This window comes from Coregonus clupeaformis, chromosome 36 (assembly GCF_020615455.1).
Source record: "Coregonus clupeaformis isolate EN_2021a chromosome 36, ASM2061545v1, whole genome shotgun sequence".
In the NCBI taxonomy this organism is placed as follows: domain Eukaryota; kingdom Metazoa; phylum Chordata; class Actinopteri; order Salmoniformes; family Salmonidae; genus Coregonus; species Coregonus clupeaformis.
Genome location: NC_059227.1, coordinates 28,412,698 through 28,431,234, shown reverse-complemented (window position 1 = coordinate 28,431,234; position 18,537 = coordinate 28,412,698). Strand labels below are relative to the sequence as shown.

At 45.1% G+C, this 18,537-nt stretch overlaps 1 protein-coding gene across 3 annotated transcripts in view; it reads left to right on the top strand.

The window, feature by feature from the left end:
• The first annotated feature begins 2,601 nt into the window (after window positions 1-2,601).
• The window catches only part of rad51b (RAD51 paralog B), a 57,623-nt gene continuing 41,687 nt past the window's right edge, over window positions 2,602-18,537 (top strand). The window contains exons 1-8 of one of the 3 annotated variants that reach the window (XM_041865257.2): window positions 2,602-3,008; window positions 3,168-3,281; window positions 3,359-3,463; window positions 3,576-3,712; window positions 3,895-4,014; window positions 4,190-4,373; window positions 8,818-8,890; window positions 14,707-14,816. In XM_041865257.2, the coding sequence (XP_041721191.1) occupies window positions 2,925-3,008; window positions 3,168-3,281; window positions 3,359-3,463; window positions 3,576-3,712; window positions 3,895-4,014; window positions 4,190-4,373; window positions 8,818-8,890; window positions 14,707-14,816 (927 nt within the window). In that variant the 5' untranslated portion in view covers window positions 2,602-2,924. Of the gene's footprint in view, window positions 3,009-3,105; window positions 3,282-3,358; window positions 3,464-3,575; window positions 3,713-3,894; window positions 4,015-4,189; window positions 4,374-8,817; window positions 8,891-14,706; window positions 14,817-18,537 lie in introns of all 3 variants that reach the window. The other 2 variants (XM_041865258.2, XM_041865259.2) reach the window with 2 other exon arrangements.

Below are 18,537 nucleotides of genomic sequence, written 5' to 3'. Positions count from 1 at the left end.
TCCATATTCGCCGTTGCCACCGGACCTGGCATCGGGCCAGAAAAGCACTCCTTAGAGTTTCGGACCGGTATCAGCTCCAGGCGAATCGTCGCCGGATCCCCGCTCCCACCTACACCATCGGAGATAGGGTCTGGTTGGCCACACGGGATCTTCCTTTACGGACTGAGTCTAGGGAAGTTGTTACCGAAGTTCATTGGTCCGTTTGTGGTGGAGAAGGTGATCAATCCGGTGGCAGTTCGACTCAAACTCCCGAGGACGCTCAGAGTCCATCCCACCTTTCATGTCTCCTGCCTCAAGCCTGTTTTCCTCAGTCCTCTGTTGCCTCCTCCGCCTCCTCCTCCTCCTCCTCGGATGATCGGAGGTGGTCCTGCCTACACGGTGCGTCGCATCATGGATTCCAGACGGCGGGGCCGGGGTTTCCAGTATCTCGTGGACTGGGAGGGGTATGGTCCTGAAGAGAGGAGTTGGATTCCGCGGCGACAGGTCCTAGATGCTGACCTCATCAGTGACTTCTACCGCCTCCATCCTGGCGCTCCGGGAGTCCGCCCGGTGGCGTTCGTCGGAGGGGGGTACTGTAACGATCCCGGCAGTCTGAGTCGGGTCCTGTCTGTGGACTAGTTGTTATGTTCGTGATCTCCAGTTTCCCGAGGGTTCTGGAACGCTCCGGGGAGCTCTCTTGATTTCCGCACCTGCATCCCATCAGCAATCTGCACACCTGGTCCTGATCATCACCCTTCTTAGGCTCTGGCCTAACATCCATTCCCTGCCGGATGCGTTAGCCATGAACAGTAGGTTTACCAGAGTATCAGTCTTAGAGCCTAGCGTTAGTTTTGTTGTTTTTGCACCTTGTTGGTTTGTTGCTTACTTACCCCCGTTGTGTTCCATCTGCAGTCACCCGTCCGGAACCTTCCTCCAACCTCTGCCTGGTGGTCGGCGGCTGCCCGACCCAGGATGGGATCAACCACTGCACCCCCAACAACTAATCAACGCCGCCCGCTCTGTTCCCTGGATTATTCAGCATCACTCTTGAACTTGTAAATAAACACTCACCTTCGTTTCAACTTACCTTGTCCTGGTCTGCTTCTGGGTTCTGGCTTAGCAACTCGTGACAGTTTCAGGTTGGGTGGAAAAGATGGTGGGTGCTGTTGAGTCGGTGAAGGTAACCCAAAGTGGACTTGTAATGTTTATTTGTGAGCTTTGATTCAGAGTCTTTACCTGACAAAGTAATGTTACGATAAATGAGTTATTCTGTTAGAGCTTTTGTGCCGAATCCACTGCGGTGTTATAGGTGTTACTTTTATGGGCATGTCGCAGTAGTGTGTAGGAGGGAGATTCCAAGATATAGAAAGTGTGCAGTATGGAATGTGTAGTTTTGGTGGGAAAAGTTGTGTGTGTCAACTGTAGAGGTGCCTATGTTGCTGTGGTTCGGAGGTGTCCGGTGCGAGAGAGGCAGGTTGAGGTGGCCAGTGTCAGAGTAGTGCAGAAGATGTCGTATGCTGAGGCAGTGAAGAAAGTAGACGAGGGTGGATTAAGGGTGAGGGATTCTGAGAGGATCCCTGTGAATAGTAGATCTGTGCCAGAACAGAGGGATAGGCCAATGAGTGATATAAGTTTCAGTAAGGTTGGTGTCTTAGTGTTCATAGCAATGGTTATCAACTGTACTGTAGAGATGGAATGTAAGTCACAGAAAATAGAAGTTGTGGTGGCAGCTGCAGAGATTTCAGAAGTTTTCACAGGGTGTGTTGAGTGGTAGTGTCCCGTCCTCTCAGGCTGTTGGCCTGGGGTAGGATCAGAAAGGGTTAAAGTAGTGGAATAAGGTGGTGGGTTTTAAAGAGTATATATATATTTTATTTTTCCTGGTTCCCCTTTCCCATTTTGTATCACAAACAGTGGTGTAAAGTACTTAAGTTGTTTTTTTGGGGTATCTGTACTTTACTTTACTACAATTTATATTTTACTTTTACTTCACTACATTCCTAAAGACAATTATGTACTTTTTACTCCATACATTTTCCCTGACACCCAAAAGTACTTGTTACATTTTGAATGCTTAGCAGGACAGGAAAATGGTCTACTTCACACACTTATCAAGAGAACATCCCTGGTCATCCCTACTGCCTCTGAAATGGCGGACTCACTAAACACATGCTTCGTTTGTAAATTATGTCTGCGTGTTGGAGTGTGCCCCTGGCTATCTGTAAATAAATAAAAACTAGAAAATAGGGCCGTCTGCTTTGCTTAATATAAGGAATTTTAAATTATTTATACTTTTACTTTTACTTTGATACTTAAGTATATTTTGGCAATTACATTTACTTTTGATACTTAAGTATATTTAAACCCAAATATGTTTTGACTTTTACTCAAGTAGTGTTTTACTGGGTGACTTTCACTTTTACTTGAGTCATTTTCTATTAAGGTATCTTTACTTTTACTCAAGTATGACAATTGGGTACTGTTTCCACCACTGATCGCAAAGTGTAATGGATTTATACTATAGTTCAGTTGGTGGCGGTAATGCAACATATTGGATGCTAACCCGCCGTTAAACTCCACTGAAGAAGAAGAAGAAGAAGAAGAAGAAGAAGAAGAAGCAGCAGAGGTATTTTTTTAAAAATATCACACTGCTGTCAAGGCAACGGAACTCATGTAGTTAGCTAGCTAACGTTAGCAGGGCAGTGAAAATAGATGAAATCATGTTGCAAAATGTGAAAGTCATATATTTTAGCCATAATTTGCTTGCTAGAGCAAATAGCTTGTAGCGTTTGCCACGTGAGGGGCGAACTTTAGCAACTCATTGCAGCTGAAGTTAGCTAGCTAGCTAGCATAACAAGTTTGTCACAGACAAAAGGGGAAACCAGTATCTTTTAGTTTGTTTTCATTTTGTGAAAACAATATATTTTCTAGGTATTAGCTAGTTAACTATGGCAAGTAAAAAGCTCAGAAGAACAGGTGTGTCACTCGAAGTATGCGAACGACTCAAGCGCCACCAAATCGAAACTTGCCAGGTAAGAGATCGTGACATTCGGTGTTGCTGCTAACGTTCTGGATTACAAGTTTATATCATGTGAAATGTTACCATTATCGAATATTGTCATATCAAAGAATAGATGGAGTAGAAACGAGATGCCTTTCGCAACTGTGACTACAATGCTCCTTGTCACCAGCACCTGCTGTCCCTCACACCTTTAGAGGTGATGCGCCTCGCCGGGCAGAGTTACCAACAGGTGTTGATGATGCTGCAATCAGTCAGTCAGGCCTGTGCCCCCTCAATGACCACGGTAAGTCAACAACAACATCACTAGTGTCACTGTCATACTTCACTGTTCTGTCTCATGAAGTTGTTCTTCTTCTTCAGGCCTTGGAGGTGTGGAAGCAGAGGGCTGACCTATGTTTCTCCACATCACTACCTGCCCTGGACAGACTGCTCCAGGGAGGGCTACCACGGGGGACACTCACAGAGGTTGTACACCTTCCTTACTGACTATAGAGATGGTGGTGGTGGTGATGAGGTTTATAATGGTGAAGGAGATAGAGAGAGAAAATGTATCACAAACTTCCTTTCCCTCTTTCAGGTGACTGGCCCCTCAGGTTGTGGGAAGAGCCAGATGTGTATGATGCTCAGTGTGCTGGCCACTCTGCCAAAGTACATGGGCGGCCTCGACAGTGGAGTCATCTACATAGATACAGAGTCGGCTTTCTCAGCAGAGAGGTGATTGGGACTTACTTTCATCACCCTCCTTTTCTCTTCTCCCCTCCTGCATATTTATTATCTTGTCATATCTTTTATAATCTTCTATTATGTAATATCTTCTATAATCACGTTATCTTCTTTGTCTTATAAATGCATTGTGTGGCCTAAAATGTTATGTTCTTGGCTCATCCTTCTTCCAGGTTAGTGGAGATTGCTCAGAGCAGGTTTCCAGACTACTTCTGTAAGAAGGAGCGTGTGTTGGAGATGGCTGGACGTGTCCACCTTTTTTGGGAGCTCACGTGTCAGGATGTCCTGGACAGGTACAGGCCGCCATGTTGCTTTCAGTCTCTCTGAAATGTGTCATTCACCCTTCTCCTCTCACCTCAAGCACGTTCTGGCCCCATGAAGCATTTTGGGTCATGGCGAACTGTTTGAAAGGTACTGTGTCTAATACTGATATTGGTATTGATAAAGTTTTGTTTTGGTTCCTTCCAGACTGGAGAGGCTGGAGGAGGACATCATCTCCTCCAAGGCTGGGTTGGTGATTCTTGACTCAGTGGCCTCAGTGGTGAGGAAGGAGTATGACACAACACTGCCTGGGAACCTCACTCACCGCAGCAACTTGCTGGGCAAGGAGGCTGCCACCCTCAAATACCTGGCTCAGGCCTTTCACATCCCTGTGAGTGTGTGTGTGTGTGCAGGGGTTAAATTGGGCCGGGTCCGAGTCACGGCACCTATGATCCAAATGAGAGCCAGGTGGAGCTGAGACCTGGTACCTGCTTTGGTTATTTGAATTGTTCTCCACATTTCATTTTCCACAGCCAAAAATACGAGTAAGCAACACCAAAATTAGACAACCCCATAGTAGAATAGTTTACCTATTCAATTGTTCAGCCTGTCGCATTCTTTGCGAGAAAATAATATTAATCTCGAGGCACATTCAAATTGCGAGTGCCGCACAGGGAAAGAAATATGCATGCCCAGTCATTGTACAACATTCTTAATGCAGTCGCGGGAAAACGCACCTTTTGAAAGCAGGTTTGATGGCAACTGTTAAAAGAGGAGGATAACCGATTTTTTTCGAGTGTTACTAGGCTTTTTTGAACCAGAGTTTTTAGCAGAGGCATGGTTTATGCGGTTAGCGTTCGCCGTTGGGTTGAATGCATAGGGAAGACTGGCGCTAAAAGTAACAAGGATCAGGTGTAACATATTATATTATATTCACTGTACATGATCCTTGGCTGAGTGCCAGTGGAATGTTTTTTTTGGGACATTCAAGTCATCAATATGTTGCTAACTAGCAACAAGATAGCCTAATGTTTAGAGTTTGTGATCTAGCTAATGATTAGACCAATGGGGTAAATGGAGATGGGCAAGCCTCAGCCTATTTATTTATAGCCACTGTGCTGCATCAGATGGGCTATATCAGGTGTTAATGCTAATTGCTAAGTAGCCTACCTGACTGATAATATGGACCAATATGTTATTGGGCTAATTTCTGGAGGGGGACATTATATTTTAGATGTCAGCATCATTTTATTTTCCTTCATTTTGCATTATAATGTCATTTTAGAAAGTAACCAGAACTGACTTTCTCACAGTCATTCTCCCCCTCCACATTTTTTATTAGGTCCCTCCACAACCTTAGGCTAGTATATATTACCCCCCCAACCCTCGGGCACGCCCCCGAACTAGGGAGCTCCCAAATCCCAATTTAACCAGTGTATGAAAGAGAGAGAGGGAGGGTCGTGAGGGTATTTAAAAAGTACTGTGAAGACTGTTTTTAAAAAATTGAACCATCACATCGTTAGGCCCTTGCAGAACGGCCATTCAGCCACTAGATGTCAGCATTAATACATTTACATTTTAGTCATTTAGCAGACGCTCTTATCCAGAGCGCCTTACAGTTAGTGAGTGCATACATTTTTTTTCTTCCATACTGGCCCCCCGTGGGAATCGAACCCACAACCCTGGTGTTGCAAGCGCCATGCTCTACCAACTGAGCTACACGGGGCCATAATACATCAAGTAATCCAAGAGAAGGAACCGGCCCTCTGTGTGGGATTTGGAAGAAAAGGGCGAAAGGCAATAGTGCATTGCACTCTGTAGGAAATGTTTTCCTGAAATCTAAAACATATCTCACAAGGAATAATACATGTGCCCTATTTGACCCCAATGCATCCTCGTTCTCATCAGTAACACAGCTCAACACTACATTTACATTTTAGCAGACGCTCTTATCCAGAGCGACTTACAGGAGCAATTAGGGTTAAGTGCCTTGCTCAAGGGCACATCGACAGATTTTTCACCTAGTCGGCTCGGGGATTAGAACTAGCGACCTTTCGGTTACTGGCACAACGCTCTTAACCACTAAGCTACATGCCGCCGCACTAGAGGACAGGAAAGCACTGAAGGTCCCTACTACAAGTGCTGGCCTAGCCAGCCTATTAGCACTGGGGATTGAAATCAGTTTGTAGTCTAAAAACCCAACTTACCCCTGAACTTTCCACTAGATACAAATCTGAAGTCACCCCCTCATTCCCTGGCCTGTGTTACTCAAGCTTTCCTCCTCAGTCTCCTGGGAGAGTGTATGAGTTCCAACATCCATTTCCCCACTAGTAACACAGGACTCTGACAGCCAGAGGTGAACAGGTGGCGTTTCTCACAGCTGTGGCCCAGGGGCTCTAGAGTCTGGCGCTTGTCCTTGTATAATAGTGATGGACAGCTTATTTATTGGTGGCTATTTTTATATGGCTGCAAAGGATGCAGTGGCCACGTCAGAATGCCATGACTGTATTTACACGTTAACATACCTGACTATACAAAGCAACAAGATCATCCCGATAGTTACTAAACACTAAGCTTCTGCTTAATACTATAAAATAAAATAAAAAAATCACCTTTATTTAACCAGGTAAGCCAGTTGAAAACAAGTTCTCATTTACAACTGCGACCTGGCCAAGATAAAGCAAAGCAGTGCGATAAAAACAACAACACAGAGTTACATATGGGGTAAAACAAAACATAAAGTCAAAAATACAACAGAAAATATATATACAGTGTGTGCGAATGTAGTAAGTTATGGAGGTAAGGCAATAAATAGGCCATAGTGCAAAATAGTTACAATTTCGTATTAACACTGGAATGATACAGTGGGGAAAATAAGTATTTAGTCAGCCACCAATTGTGCAAGTTCTCCCACTTAAAAAGATGAGAGAGGCCTGTAATTTTCATCATAGGTACACGTCAACTATGACAGACAAAATGAGAAGAAAAACAATCCAGAAAATCACATTGTAGGATTTTTAATGAATTTATTTGCAAATTATGGTGGAAAATAAGTATTTGGTCACCTACAAACAAGAAAGATTTCTGGCTCTCACAGACCTGTAACTTCTTCTTTAAGAGGCTCTTCTGTCCTCCACTCGTTACCTGTATTAATGGCACCTGTTTGAACTTGTTATCAGTATAAAAGACACCTGTCCACAACCTCAAACAGTCACACTCCAAACTCCACTATGGCCAAGACCAAAGAGCTGTCAAAGGACACCAGAAACAAAATTGTAGACCTGCACCAGGCTGGGAAGACTGAATCTGCAATAGGTAAGCAGCTTGGTTTGAAGAAATCAACTGTGGGAGCAATTATTAGGAAATGGAAGACATAAAGGCCACTGATAATCTCCCTCGATCTGGGGCTCCGCGCAAGATCTCACCCTGTGGGGTCAAAATGATCACAAGAACGGTGAGCAAAAATCCCAGAACAACACGGGGGGACCTAGTGAATGACCTGCAGAGAGCTGGGACCAAAGTAACAAAGCCTACCATCAGTAACACACTACGCCGCCAGGGACTCAAATCCTGCAGTGCGAGACGTGTCCCCCTGCTTAAGCCAGTACATGTCCAGGCCCGTCTGAAGTTAGTGAGGTTAGCCTACCTTGCTAGTGGCCCACTGATTATTTTATAAGGGCTATCATGATTAAACAAGTAAAGACTTTTGTTATTAGCACCCAGGGCCAAACCAACCAGGTTGTTACATTTACTAGTTGTTGTTTTTATGTATGACACGGTGCCAAATTTTGCGAGACTGGATGACTGGTAGATTGGAGCCCTTTGCTTCCATTCCGCTCCTAGGTTGTGTGGAATTGTTGATTTGGTGTGAGTTTACTAGATGTACAGGTGTAAGATCTTAATTTGATCCTGCAATTCAGGACATGTAATACTTGTGGAGTATTTGTGGTTTAAAAAGACTTCTGAAGTTTGTAATTTCCACTTTGAAATGTCAGACTTTAATTTTCCTTGATGAAAAATGTATAAACCCCTACACAATTGTCCATTTAATTATAATCCACATAATAATTCACATTTCCTGTTGCTGCAGGTTATGCTGTAGCAAACTGGATCAAATTAACATCCTACATATGTTGCCTAGCTGAGGTTTCATAGTTTAACTGTGTTGTTTCTCTGGATTTCTACTAGTTAGAACAACACATGGGAGCACATTGCTTGCCCAAACATGAGTTTATTATTGGAGCCTTATTGTTGACATATGGACTTTGACTTATGTCAGCCGCAGTTGGCTCACAAGGCACTGTAGCTCTCTCAAGCCAGAGGCTGGAGGCTAAAGGACAATTAGGCCCTAGGCCTACGTCACATGAGCTATATCTGTTTTTATGAGTCTGTTGTATTGGCAACAGTTTTATCATGTTGGTATTTCATCAAGGCCAATTTGATTCACAAAGTGCTACATTGAGCCGCCAAAACTGATTATTCGAGGGAATTTACTGAAAATTCTGCTGTGTCAGACTTAGACCAGATGATATTCAGAATACATTTATCTCCGGCTTGGTTGGGTTTGGATTCAAATTGACCACCCATATTGTCTCAATGTTGTTGACCTCCAACCTACTATTGACCATCAGTCATATGAGGACAAGTAAAAACATTTTTAAGACATAATTTACCAGGACTTATCGAAAAAAGGGATTTGGTATATTTTGTGTTCATAATCTAAAGTATATTGCTTTCAGATACTGCCTAAAAACCATGAAATTAACATTTAGCGTGGCAAACCAGCACTCTGTGGAAGGAATTCTCTTCATGCTTCTCTATTTTCTCCCTCCTAGGTGGTCTTGACCAACCAGATCACGACACATGTGGGCGATCGAGGAGAGAGAGGCGCTGCGTCATTCAGGGGAGGTAAACAAAAACACAAACGAAATAGCCTCCATGTTAACTGGTCACATCTGAATGTAACTACAATACTAACCATCCAATTAACCATCCATTGGATTCAACACATACTGATGTAGTGATGCACCGAGGATGTTTGTAGCAGGTCGCCTTGCGTGTGACGCTTTGAAACACATGGAGCGTCACTGATGGGTCACAGAGATTTGTTTGATCTCACTGTTTACCATCACCTTGGTAACAGAGCTATTCTATGACCTGTATCCAGTATTGTTATAATGTCCCCCTCTCCATCACTCCCTTAGCATAGCCTGTGTGTGGATATGTATCCGTGTCCCTGCGGAGTAGTCAGACCGGTGAATGTTGGGGCAACATTATGCTGAAGCTAGCCTTTGAGTAAAGGGATACGGGTTCTCTTACGTTATCTAATAGACACATGGCATTGACCTGTAACTGTACTCTCTCTTTCTCTCTCTGACAAACTACTCTCTCTCATTAAATACAGTGATTCCCCCTCGAGGAAGGGCTGCCTCTTTCTCTTTTCTCTCTCTCTCTCTCTCTCTCTCTCTCTCTCTCTCTCTCTCTCTCTCTCTCTCTCTCTCCATATGTCCTTGGATGGAGGGGTGAGGCGGGGGAGAGTTCAACAGTAGGGTGTATCCGATTCACCCCTCTCTCTGCTCATGTAATCAGATTCACATCTCCCCTCCCCGGGTCGGACTCCTCTCTACCCCCGCCATCCCTCCCTTTCTTTCTCCCGCACCTTTTTTCTCCCCCTTTTGTCTCCTGCAGGCAGGTTTCTACCTATGCTGTTTTCAACCAGAAATCCCTGCATCTCGGGTTTCCAGTCAAATGTCAGGCTCCGTCACCGTCGTCTTTCTCCCATCGAGGGGCTCCTGGGATGTGGCTGGGGCGGCGAGCGTGATGCGCGTGATGGGAGAGGTCTGAAAAGGCCCTCTGTCTAGTCTGAGGAGAGGGGGAGTCTGGTTTCTACCTGATCTAGGATCAGTTCTGTGACTCAGGTGGGCCTCAGGTAGCCTCTGGTACTGCGGAGGCCTGATGAGTGCGTAGAGAAACTACTAGGTAGAGATGGGTTGGTTGCTGGACTGACCTGTACACATGCTCTAGCCCAGCTATCAGTACAGAGAGAATTTATTGTTGAATTCATATGTCTGATTATTGCTATCGCTGTCATCCTTTGCTTGTCTTCAGTGTTATGTGCCAGAAGCTGAATGGTTAGCACTTACTGCTTCATTATTGAAAACTCCCTGAAAGAAATGGCCAGCATCTGTTTTTGTTTGTGCATGTCTGATAGATTTATTTAAATAGATATTTGTAATATTAGAGATGAAAATAGTTCAATCTCTGATGCCTTTGAGGCCTGTTCTAGCTCTCTGTGTTTAATCTAGTGAAACTGAAGTTGTCCAACTGAAGCTCTCTCTGACCTCATTTTGATGAAAACTCAATAGCCAGCCCAGTGCCAACAGTAGTTTGGTGCCAACAGTTGAGACAGGCGATGCCCAAGGCAGGGCATAGAAAATCCCACAAACCCTTAGCTGGCTGTGCTAGCTGTTCTCAATAGCAAGTGTAAAGCCTAAAGTAAAGTTATGGATGAGGGTTGGTGTTCCTAGTGTAATGGGGGAGAGGTCATCATGACAAGCGTTCATTTTGTCATAACATAAAGGAATGGTAAACATACTGTTGAAGCTAATCTCTCATGGAAGTGACATGAGAATTTAACTTCTGGGTAATCAAGATTATGTTGAAGCAGATGAATCATCTAAATATGGGTAGGGACTAGGGAGGAATCAACCACCTAAGGGAATCTTTGTGTGAGAAGGGAACTCATTACTTAACACTGGTAAGTAATGATACAGCCACCCCATGCATGGAGGGACTAGTTGCTGTGTGCATGCTCGTGAATGCTCTTGTGAAGTGTTACGTGTGTGAATGCGTGTGCACACCTGCCTCTATGTGGGGTGTTTGTGTGTAAATAAAAACTGGGCCATCCAGTGTGGTTTAACCCCGTGCTCCCTCTAGGGTTAGATGGGAGTGAGGGGGGCATAGGCCAGTCACTGTGGGAGAGCAGGGACCAGCGGACAGACAGTTGGCCTCTATTTGTCACGCAGCCAGGCCCAGCAGACAGACTGACTGACAGACAGACAGAAGGGCCCAGCGGACAGCAGACCTGGGTTCAAAATACTATTTGAAATAATTTCAAATACTTGAGCTGTGTTTGACTGAGCTTGCCTGGTGCAATGTAAACCCCACCCAGTTGGCACTCCAGGCAGGCTAAAGCAGACAAATAGTATTTGAACCCAGGTCTGCAATGAATGGAGAGACAGACAGCCTCTTTGTCAACAGCAGGTCCCAACGGACAGATATACAGACAGCCAGACATCCTCTCTTTATTAACAGCAAGGCCGAACGGACAGACATACAGACAGCCTCTCTTTGTCAACAGCAGGGCTCCTTCATTGACTGTGTGTGACAGAGGATGCAGTGATCCAAGCCCCTCAGCTCCTCCACTGCCTCTGATAGGAGAGCCACTGTGTGCAGCCAGCCAGCAACACACTGAGACACTTTTCCATGCCCTCACTCTGGGCTTTATCTACATGATTGTGATTTCCTTCTCCCCAACTGGTCGCCCTAATCGACCGCCCGTCTTACCCTCGAGGCTTGGTCACACACAGCCACACTGCACAGAGCTCTCCAGCCACTAGACCAATAGGGTTTAGTAAGGGACAGAGGGTAAAGGAAAACAAAAGGCAGAGGGGGAGAGAGGGTTGTAGAACGAGAGAGATAAACAGATTGTGAGAAACAACTAGAGAAAAGTTGAATGGGATGCTGAGCGAGAGAGAGTTGTTGAGAGGGGAAAAAGGGGGATGTTGAAATCTGTACTGGACTGTATATTGGAGCCACTTCCTCCTCTTCTGCACAGCGGGGCAGCATTTCCAGAGAGCTCTCTCTCTATCAGAGATGGCTATCCTCTCTGCAGCATATGATATCCATTCTCTCTATTAGCATAGAGAGGGAAATGCGGTATGGTTTTCTCTGTCATACACTTCTTTCTTTGCGAGCTGGACAAGGCCTTTTAGCTATATACTAGTACTAGTAACACATGTACTTGGATGTTGTTGTTTTAAAACACTTTCATTGCACTTGGACTTATGGTGGCACTCAAGGAGCCATCCAGCAAGGTCAATTCGTGACATAGATACTGTGTTGAAACACTGGACAGGATTTTGGACTCTACACTATCTGCTCTCTGTTCCTGACCAGTTGTGGGAAAATGTGTGGGCTGCTGGCTTTGTAGGATCAGGGGAGGCTTAGGATGGGGGTTAGGGGTATAGAGTGAAGGAGTTTGTGCATGTGTGTTTCTGTGTGTCTGAGGTGTGTGTGTGTGTGTGTGTGTGTGTGTGTGTGTGTGTGTGTGTGTGTGTTATGGTTTGGGTGTTTGTGTTAGAGGCCTGTCTAACAGGCAGAGGGGGAGCTAAGCAAAGAGGCTGATAGCCCCCCCCCCCCCATCCTTCTCCAGGGAGCTGTACAGCAAATGTCTGCAGAGCACATGGAGTTTGTTTAGTCTGCCTCTCAGTCCCTCCGGCCTTCTCTTTCCTTCTCTTTCCTTCTCTTTTCGTCTCTTTTGCCTCAGCTCCCAAACGTATGAGCCAGTTGTACACTGATTTATGTTAAAGAGCCCCAATGGTTAGCTAGATGCACTAAGGCCCAATGCTTTAGTTTCAGTTATATTCCACTTTGGTTTGACTCTGAAACTGCTGGTCTTATAGTACTGTATGTCTTGTCTTTGTCCCGTAGTTTATTCAGTCATATTAAACTGAATTGCCTTTAACCAGTGTTCCCTGTTCGTACTACTACTCTAGTCTACTGTATGTCTCCTCCCTAGTATATTGTGATATTAAAATGAATTGTCTCTCTCTACTGCTGCTGCTCCTCCCGGCCGGGGGAACTTCCATCACATGGTTGTGTACCTATTTTATTTTCTCTGCCTTGCACACGTTTCCACAGGAAATGTTTTGAGGAAGTGAGAGTTGCTGATAGGACACTTGTGCGAGCAGAATCCCTGCTTACTCCATGGAAAAAACATCAAGGAAGGGAATAAAAAGGACACGGCAATATACACACACACGGGCACACAGGCACGTAAACGCACACACACACACACGCTCGCAGACATACACACACACGTGCACGCTTGCGAACACATATACACACACACACACACGCATCGCCACCCGCCAGGGCTCATCCTTCAGCAGACAGAATTAGCACTCCCAGGCCCAGCCAAGGTTTATTGGTGTCATGGGAGCAGAGGGAACCATGGTCACACAAAAGCAAGCGATAATAACAGTGTCAGGGGGCTGGGCCTGTCTTCTGGTTAATGGTCATTACACAGCCTGCAGGGTCACACACAGACACAGTGGAAAGTGAGAATCATGGTGATGAATCAATGACGATACTTAAATTACCTATAGTCATACTTTTTTCAGGCTTCATGGCAGTTTGTTTTGAATTTGCAGTTTCCAAATTGATTGCCATTTGCTAAGTTTCTGTATAGTCAGTGAGTCGTTCCACCTCAAAAAGCACAAGGAAGAGGATTTCGACATCCACCATCTCAGATTGTTCTGAAATCGTTTCTGTGGTTAAAAACAGATAAGATTAGCATTCGTGAAACATTATTTTGTTGAAATATAATTTGATCTCTGAGAAATTAAGGTAATTGATTGAACCCAAATTGGCCATTTTTAATTTATAGTAGCTTGCATTCTATACCACAATTTATTTTCATCATGAGCAAAAGCTATTGGTTTTCTACCCAAAGTTGCAAAGAAAATGTTGTAATCCATTTAATAAACACAAGAGACCAGAAAAATTGATAGTGTGGCAGTAGCAGGTACAGCGGCATCTAGTGGGCAAAACTTGGTTCTTTCACACTAATTTATGGTATAGAATGCAAGCTTCAATGGCTAATTTCTCTGAACAGGGGGGGAAAAAAACATCACCAGATTCACAGGGAGTATATAACAAAGGTTGAAGATGCAATACTCCAAGCAGCAGCTCCATACTACTTGTCAGACATAGAGAACTGATACTGTATACTGGTTGTTGGGGTGTGGGTTGTTTGTGGGTGGCTTTTGATTATTTTATTGGATTCGTCATGTCTTACTTATTGTTAGAAAGAATTATGGTCCGGCCACCCGAGTGGCGCAGTGGTCTAAGGCACTGCATCGCAGTGCTAGCTGTGCCACTAGAGATCCTGGTTCGAGTCCAGGCTCTGTAGCAGCTGGCCGCGACTGGGAGACCCATGGGGCGGCGCACAATTGTCCAGGTTAGGGGAGGGTTTGGCTGGCAGAGAAGTTCTTGTCCCATTTCCTCCGACACATTGGTGCGGCTGGTTGGGTTGTGTTTCGGAGGACGCACGGCTCTCAACCTTCGCCTCTCCCGAGTCAGTACGGGAGTTGCAGCGATGGGACAAGACTGTAACTACCAATTGGATACCACGAAAAAGGGGGTAAACTATAGTTAGGTACTATAGTTATTGAATATTATATGAATCCTATAAATTATAATGGACAATTTGGGCGCAATGAATTAGCTTAATTTCTCAGAGATCAAATTATATTTCAACAAAATGTTTCAGGAATACTAATCTTATTTGATTTCAGAACAATCTGAGATGGTGGGTGTCATGGCTTGCTGAAATGACATGGAATGACCCCTGTATGAAATAAAGATAATACATCACACAAGTGTGAGTCTGCTGTTCAAAGTTGAACCCAACCCCTGTAATGTGTGTTTGTGTGTTGCAGCATCCGATGAGAGGGATTCTGAGTATGTGATGGCGGCACTGGGCAACACATGGAGTCATAGCGTCAACACCCGCCTCATTGTCCAGTATGTAGATGCACACCAACGACAGGTGATATACGAAATGTCACAGAGGATAACGTTTTAGTTTGACTAACTATGGGAAAGGATCTGTCTTCCTATGTCTTCTTTGGGCCTATGTGTTCTTTGTGATTTTATCCAGAACTGTTATTAACAAACTTTCACACAACACACAGTTAAAACGACTGAAATATGACCATGCTTAGATGATCTATTGGGGAAATAGTGTGGTCAGACACGCATACACACACACACTACTCTCCCTTTAGTCTCATCCTGCACGACTCAGAGCTGCGGGTGCATTCCAGAGTCAACTCCCAAAAAGCCTCGGAGGCCCAAACGAAAGGCTCTGTGTTTTCCTTTTTACGATCCAAATCCTCCTAAAGAAAACCAGCATGAAAGGAAAAGCAGCGGTCCACAACTGCTGGTCCATTAAGGCTTCAGTCTGGTGCCTGGGTCCATTGGGTTCTCGGGCTGGTTCACTGACGCTGTGCATGTTTGTGTGCCCCTTTCTCTGTCTGTCTTTCTACCTGTCTGTATGTATGCTCCGGCTGCTCTGTCAGTTTGCCAATGCTCAACTGAACACAGGACAGTCATCTATCTAGCCTCCAAAGCGTTCATCTCCACCACGATTTCCTTCTAGATTGAATTTATACAAGGCTCTCTTGTAAAATAGTTTTATCTCAATGTGACTCCCTGTTTAAATAAAGGTTAATAAAATAAAATAAATAACTGATTTGCGAAAACATGAGATGGCTTTATGCAGGGAGACTTGTCTCTGTCAGAGTTAATGACATGTTATTGTGGGCGCGGCGGTTTTGAAAACAGGGAGCTGACTGGTCGCTGCAGTCCGCAGAGCAGTGCGTGCCTGTGAAAATCACTGAGACTGCATTTATTCACACTGGTCCTAATTCGAGTGGGTTTAGTGAAAATGACTGATTACCGACCACAGGTAATCTAATCCCCTTGGTGAAATAGCACTCAGGTTTATTTTTTACTGAAATAAAGCAACAGCAGTTACAGCAGACATCTGTAGCTGGTTTGGTCCTAAGTAGAGATACATGCTCAAATGTTGAAACTGCACCTCAGGAAAGCAAACTTTTTAAATTCTTAGATGCCATTGGGGTTGTTTCTTCCACTAGTGCAAATCTGAGGTTTCCCCCCTCATAGTAAATGTTTAACTGACTGGATGCACAGTGAGTGAGCTCACTGATGGTAAAGAACGATCAGTAGGCCTATGGCTAAAGCTTGTAGAATGAGTATGTGGACACAGCGCTTCACAGCTAATGCCGTCCCAAAGGGCACATAAATCAAATCAAATCAAATGTTATTTGTCACATACACGTGTTTAGCAGATGTTATTGCGGGTGTAGCGAAATGCTTGTGCTTCTAGCTCCGACAGTGCAGTAATATCTAACAATTTCACAACATATACCCAATACACACAAATCTAAGTAAGGAATGGAATTTAAGAATATATACATATATGGACAAGCAATTACAGAGCGGCATGGACTAAGATACAGTAGAATATTCTAGAATACAATACAATATATACATATGAGATGAGTAGTGCAAGATATGTAAACATTATTCAAGTGACTAGTGTTCCATTTCTTAAAGTGGCCAGTGTTTCAATAGGCAGCAGCAGCCTCTAATGTGCTAGTGATGGCTATTTAACAATCTGATGGCCTTGAGATAGAAGCTGTTTTTCATTCTCTCGGTCCCAGTTTTGATGCACCTGTACTGACCTCGCCTTCTGGATGATAGCGGGGTGAACAGGCAGTGGCTTGGGTGGTTGATGTCCTTTATGATATTTTTGGCCTTCGTGTATCATCGGGTGCTGTAGGTGTCCTGGAGAGCGGGTAGTTTGCCCCCGGTAATGCGTTCGGCAGACCGCACCACCCTCTGGAGAGCCCTGTGGTTGTGGGCGGTGCAGTTGCCGTACCAGGTGGCGATACAGCCCGACAGGATGCTCTCAATTGTGCATCTGTAAAAGTTTGTGAGGGTTTTAGGTGCCAAGCCAAATTTCTTCAGCCTCCTGAGGTTGAAGAGGCTCTGTTGCGCCTTCTTCACCACACTGTCTGCGTGGGTGGACCATTTCAGTTTGTCAGTGATGTGTATGCCAAGGAACTTGAAGCTTTCCACCTTCTCCACTGCGGTCCCATCGATGTGGATAGGGGGGTGCACCCCTTGCTGTTTCCTGAAGTCCACGATCATCTCCTTTGTTTTGTTTTGTTGAGGTCGAGGTTGTTTTCCTGGCACCACACTCCCAGAGCCCTCACCTCCTCCCTGTAGGCTGTCTCGTCATTGTTGGTAATCAAGCCTACTACGGTTGTGTCGTCTGCAAATTTGATGATTGAGTTGGAGGTGTGCTTGGCCACGCAGTCATGGTTGAACAGGGAGTACAGGAGGGGGCTGAGCACGCACCCTTGTGGGGCCACAGTGTTGAGGATCAGTGAAGTGGAGATGTTGTTTCCTACCTTCACCACCTGGGGGTGGCCCGTCAGGAAGTCCAGGACCCAGTTGCACAGGGCAGGGTTCAGACCCAGGGCCTCGAGCTTAATGATGAGCTTGGAGGGTACTATGGTGTTGAATGCTGAGCTATAGTCAATGAACAGCATTCTTACATAGGAATTCCTCTTGGGCAGTGTGCAGTGTGATGGCGATTGCATCGTCTGTGAATCTATTGGGGCGGTAAGCAAATTGAAGTGGGTCTAGGGTGACAGGTAAGGTAGAGGTGATATGATCCTTTACTAGTCTCTCAAAGCACTTCATGATGACAGAGGTGAGTGCTACGGGGCGATAGTCATTTAGTTCAGTTACCTTTGCTTTCTTGGGTACAGGAACAATGGTGGCCATCTTGAAGCATGTGGGGACAGCAGACTGGGAAAGGGAGAGATTGAATATGTCCTAAACACACTAGCCAGTTGGTCTGCGCATGCTCGGAGGACGCGGCTAGGGATGCCGTCTCGGCCGGCAGCCTTGCGGGGGTTAACATGCTTAAATGTCTTACTCACGTCGGCCACAGAGAAGGAGAGGCCACAGTCCTTGCTAGTGGGCCTCGTCGGTGGCACTGTGTTATCCTCAAAGCGGGCTAAGAAGGTGTTTAGCTTGCTAGATGTGGCTGGTTTTCCTTTTGTAGTCCGTGATTGTCTGTAGACCCTGCCACATACGTCTCGTGTCTGAGATGTTGAATTGGGACTCCACTTTGTCTCTATACTGATGTTTTGCCAGTTTTATTGCCTTTGGGAGTGAGTAGCTACACTGTTTGTATTCTGGCATATTCCCAGTCACCTTGCCATGGTTAAATGCGGTGGTTCGCGCTTTCAGTTTTGCGCGAATGCTGCCATCTATCCACGGTTTCTGGTTAGGGTAGGTTTTAATAGTCACATTGGGCACAACATCACCTATACACTTCCTGATAAACTCAGTCACTGTTTCAGTGTATTCATCAAATTTATTTTCGCAAGCTACCCGGAACATATCCCAGTCCGCGTGATCAAAACAATTTTGAAGCGTGGATTCCGATTGGTCAAACCAGCGTTGAAGAGTCCTTAGCACGGGTACTTCCTGTTTGAGTTTCTGCCTATAGGAAGGGAGGAGCAAAATGGAGTCGTGGTCAGATATGCCGAAAGGAGGGCGGGGGAGGGCCTTATAACCATCCCGGAAGTTCGAATAGCAATGGTCGAGGATTTTAGCAGCCCGAGTACAACAGTCGATATGTTGATAGAACTTCGGCAGGCTAGTCC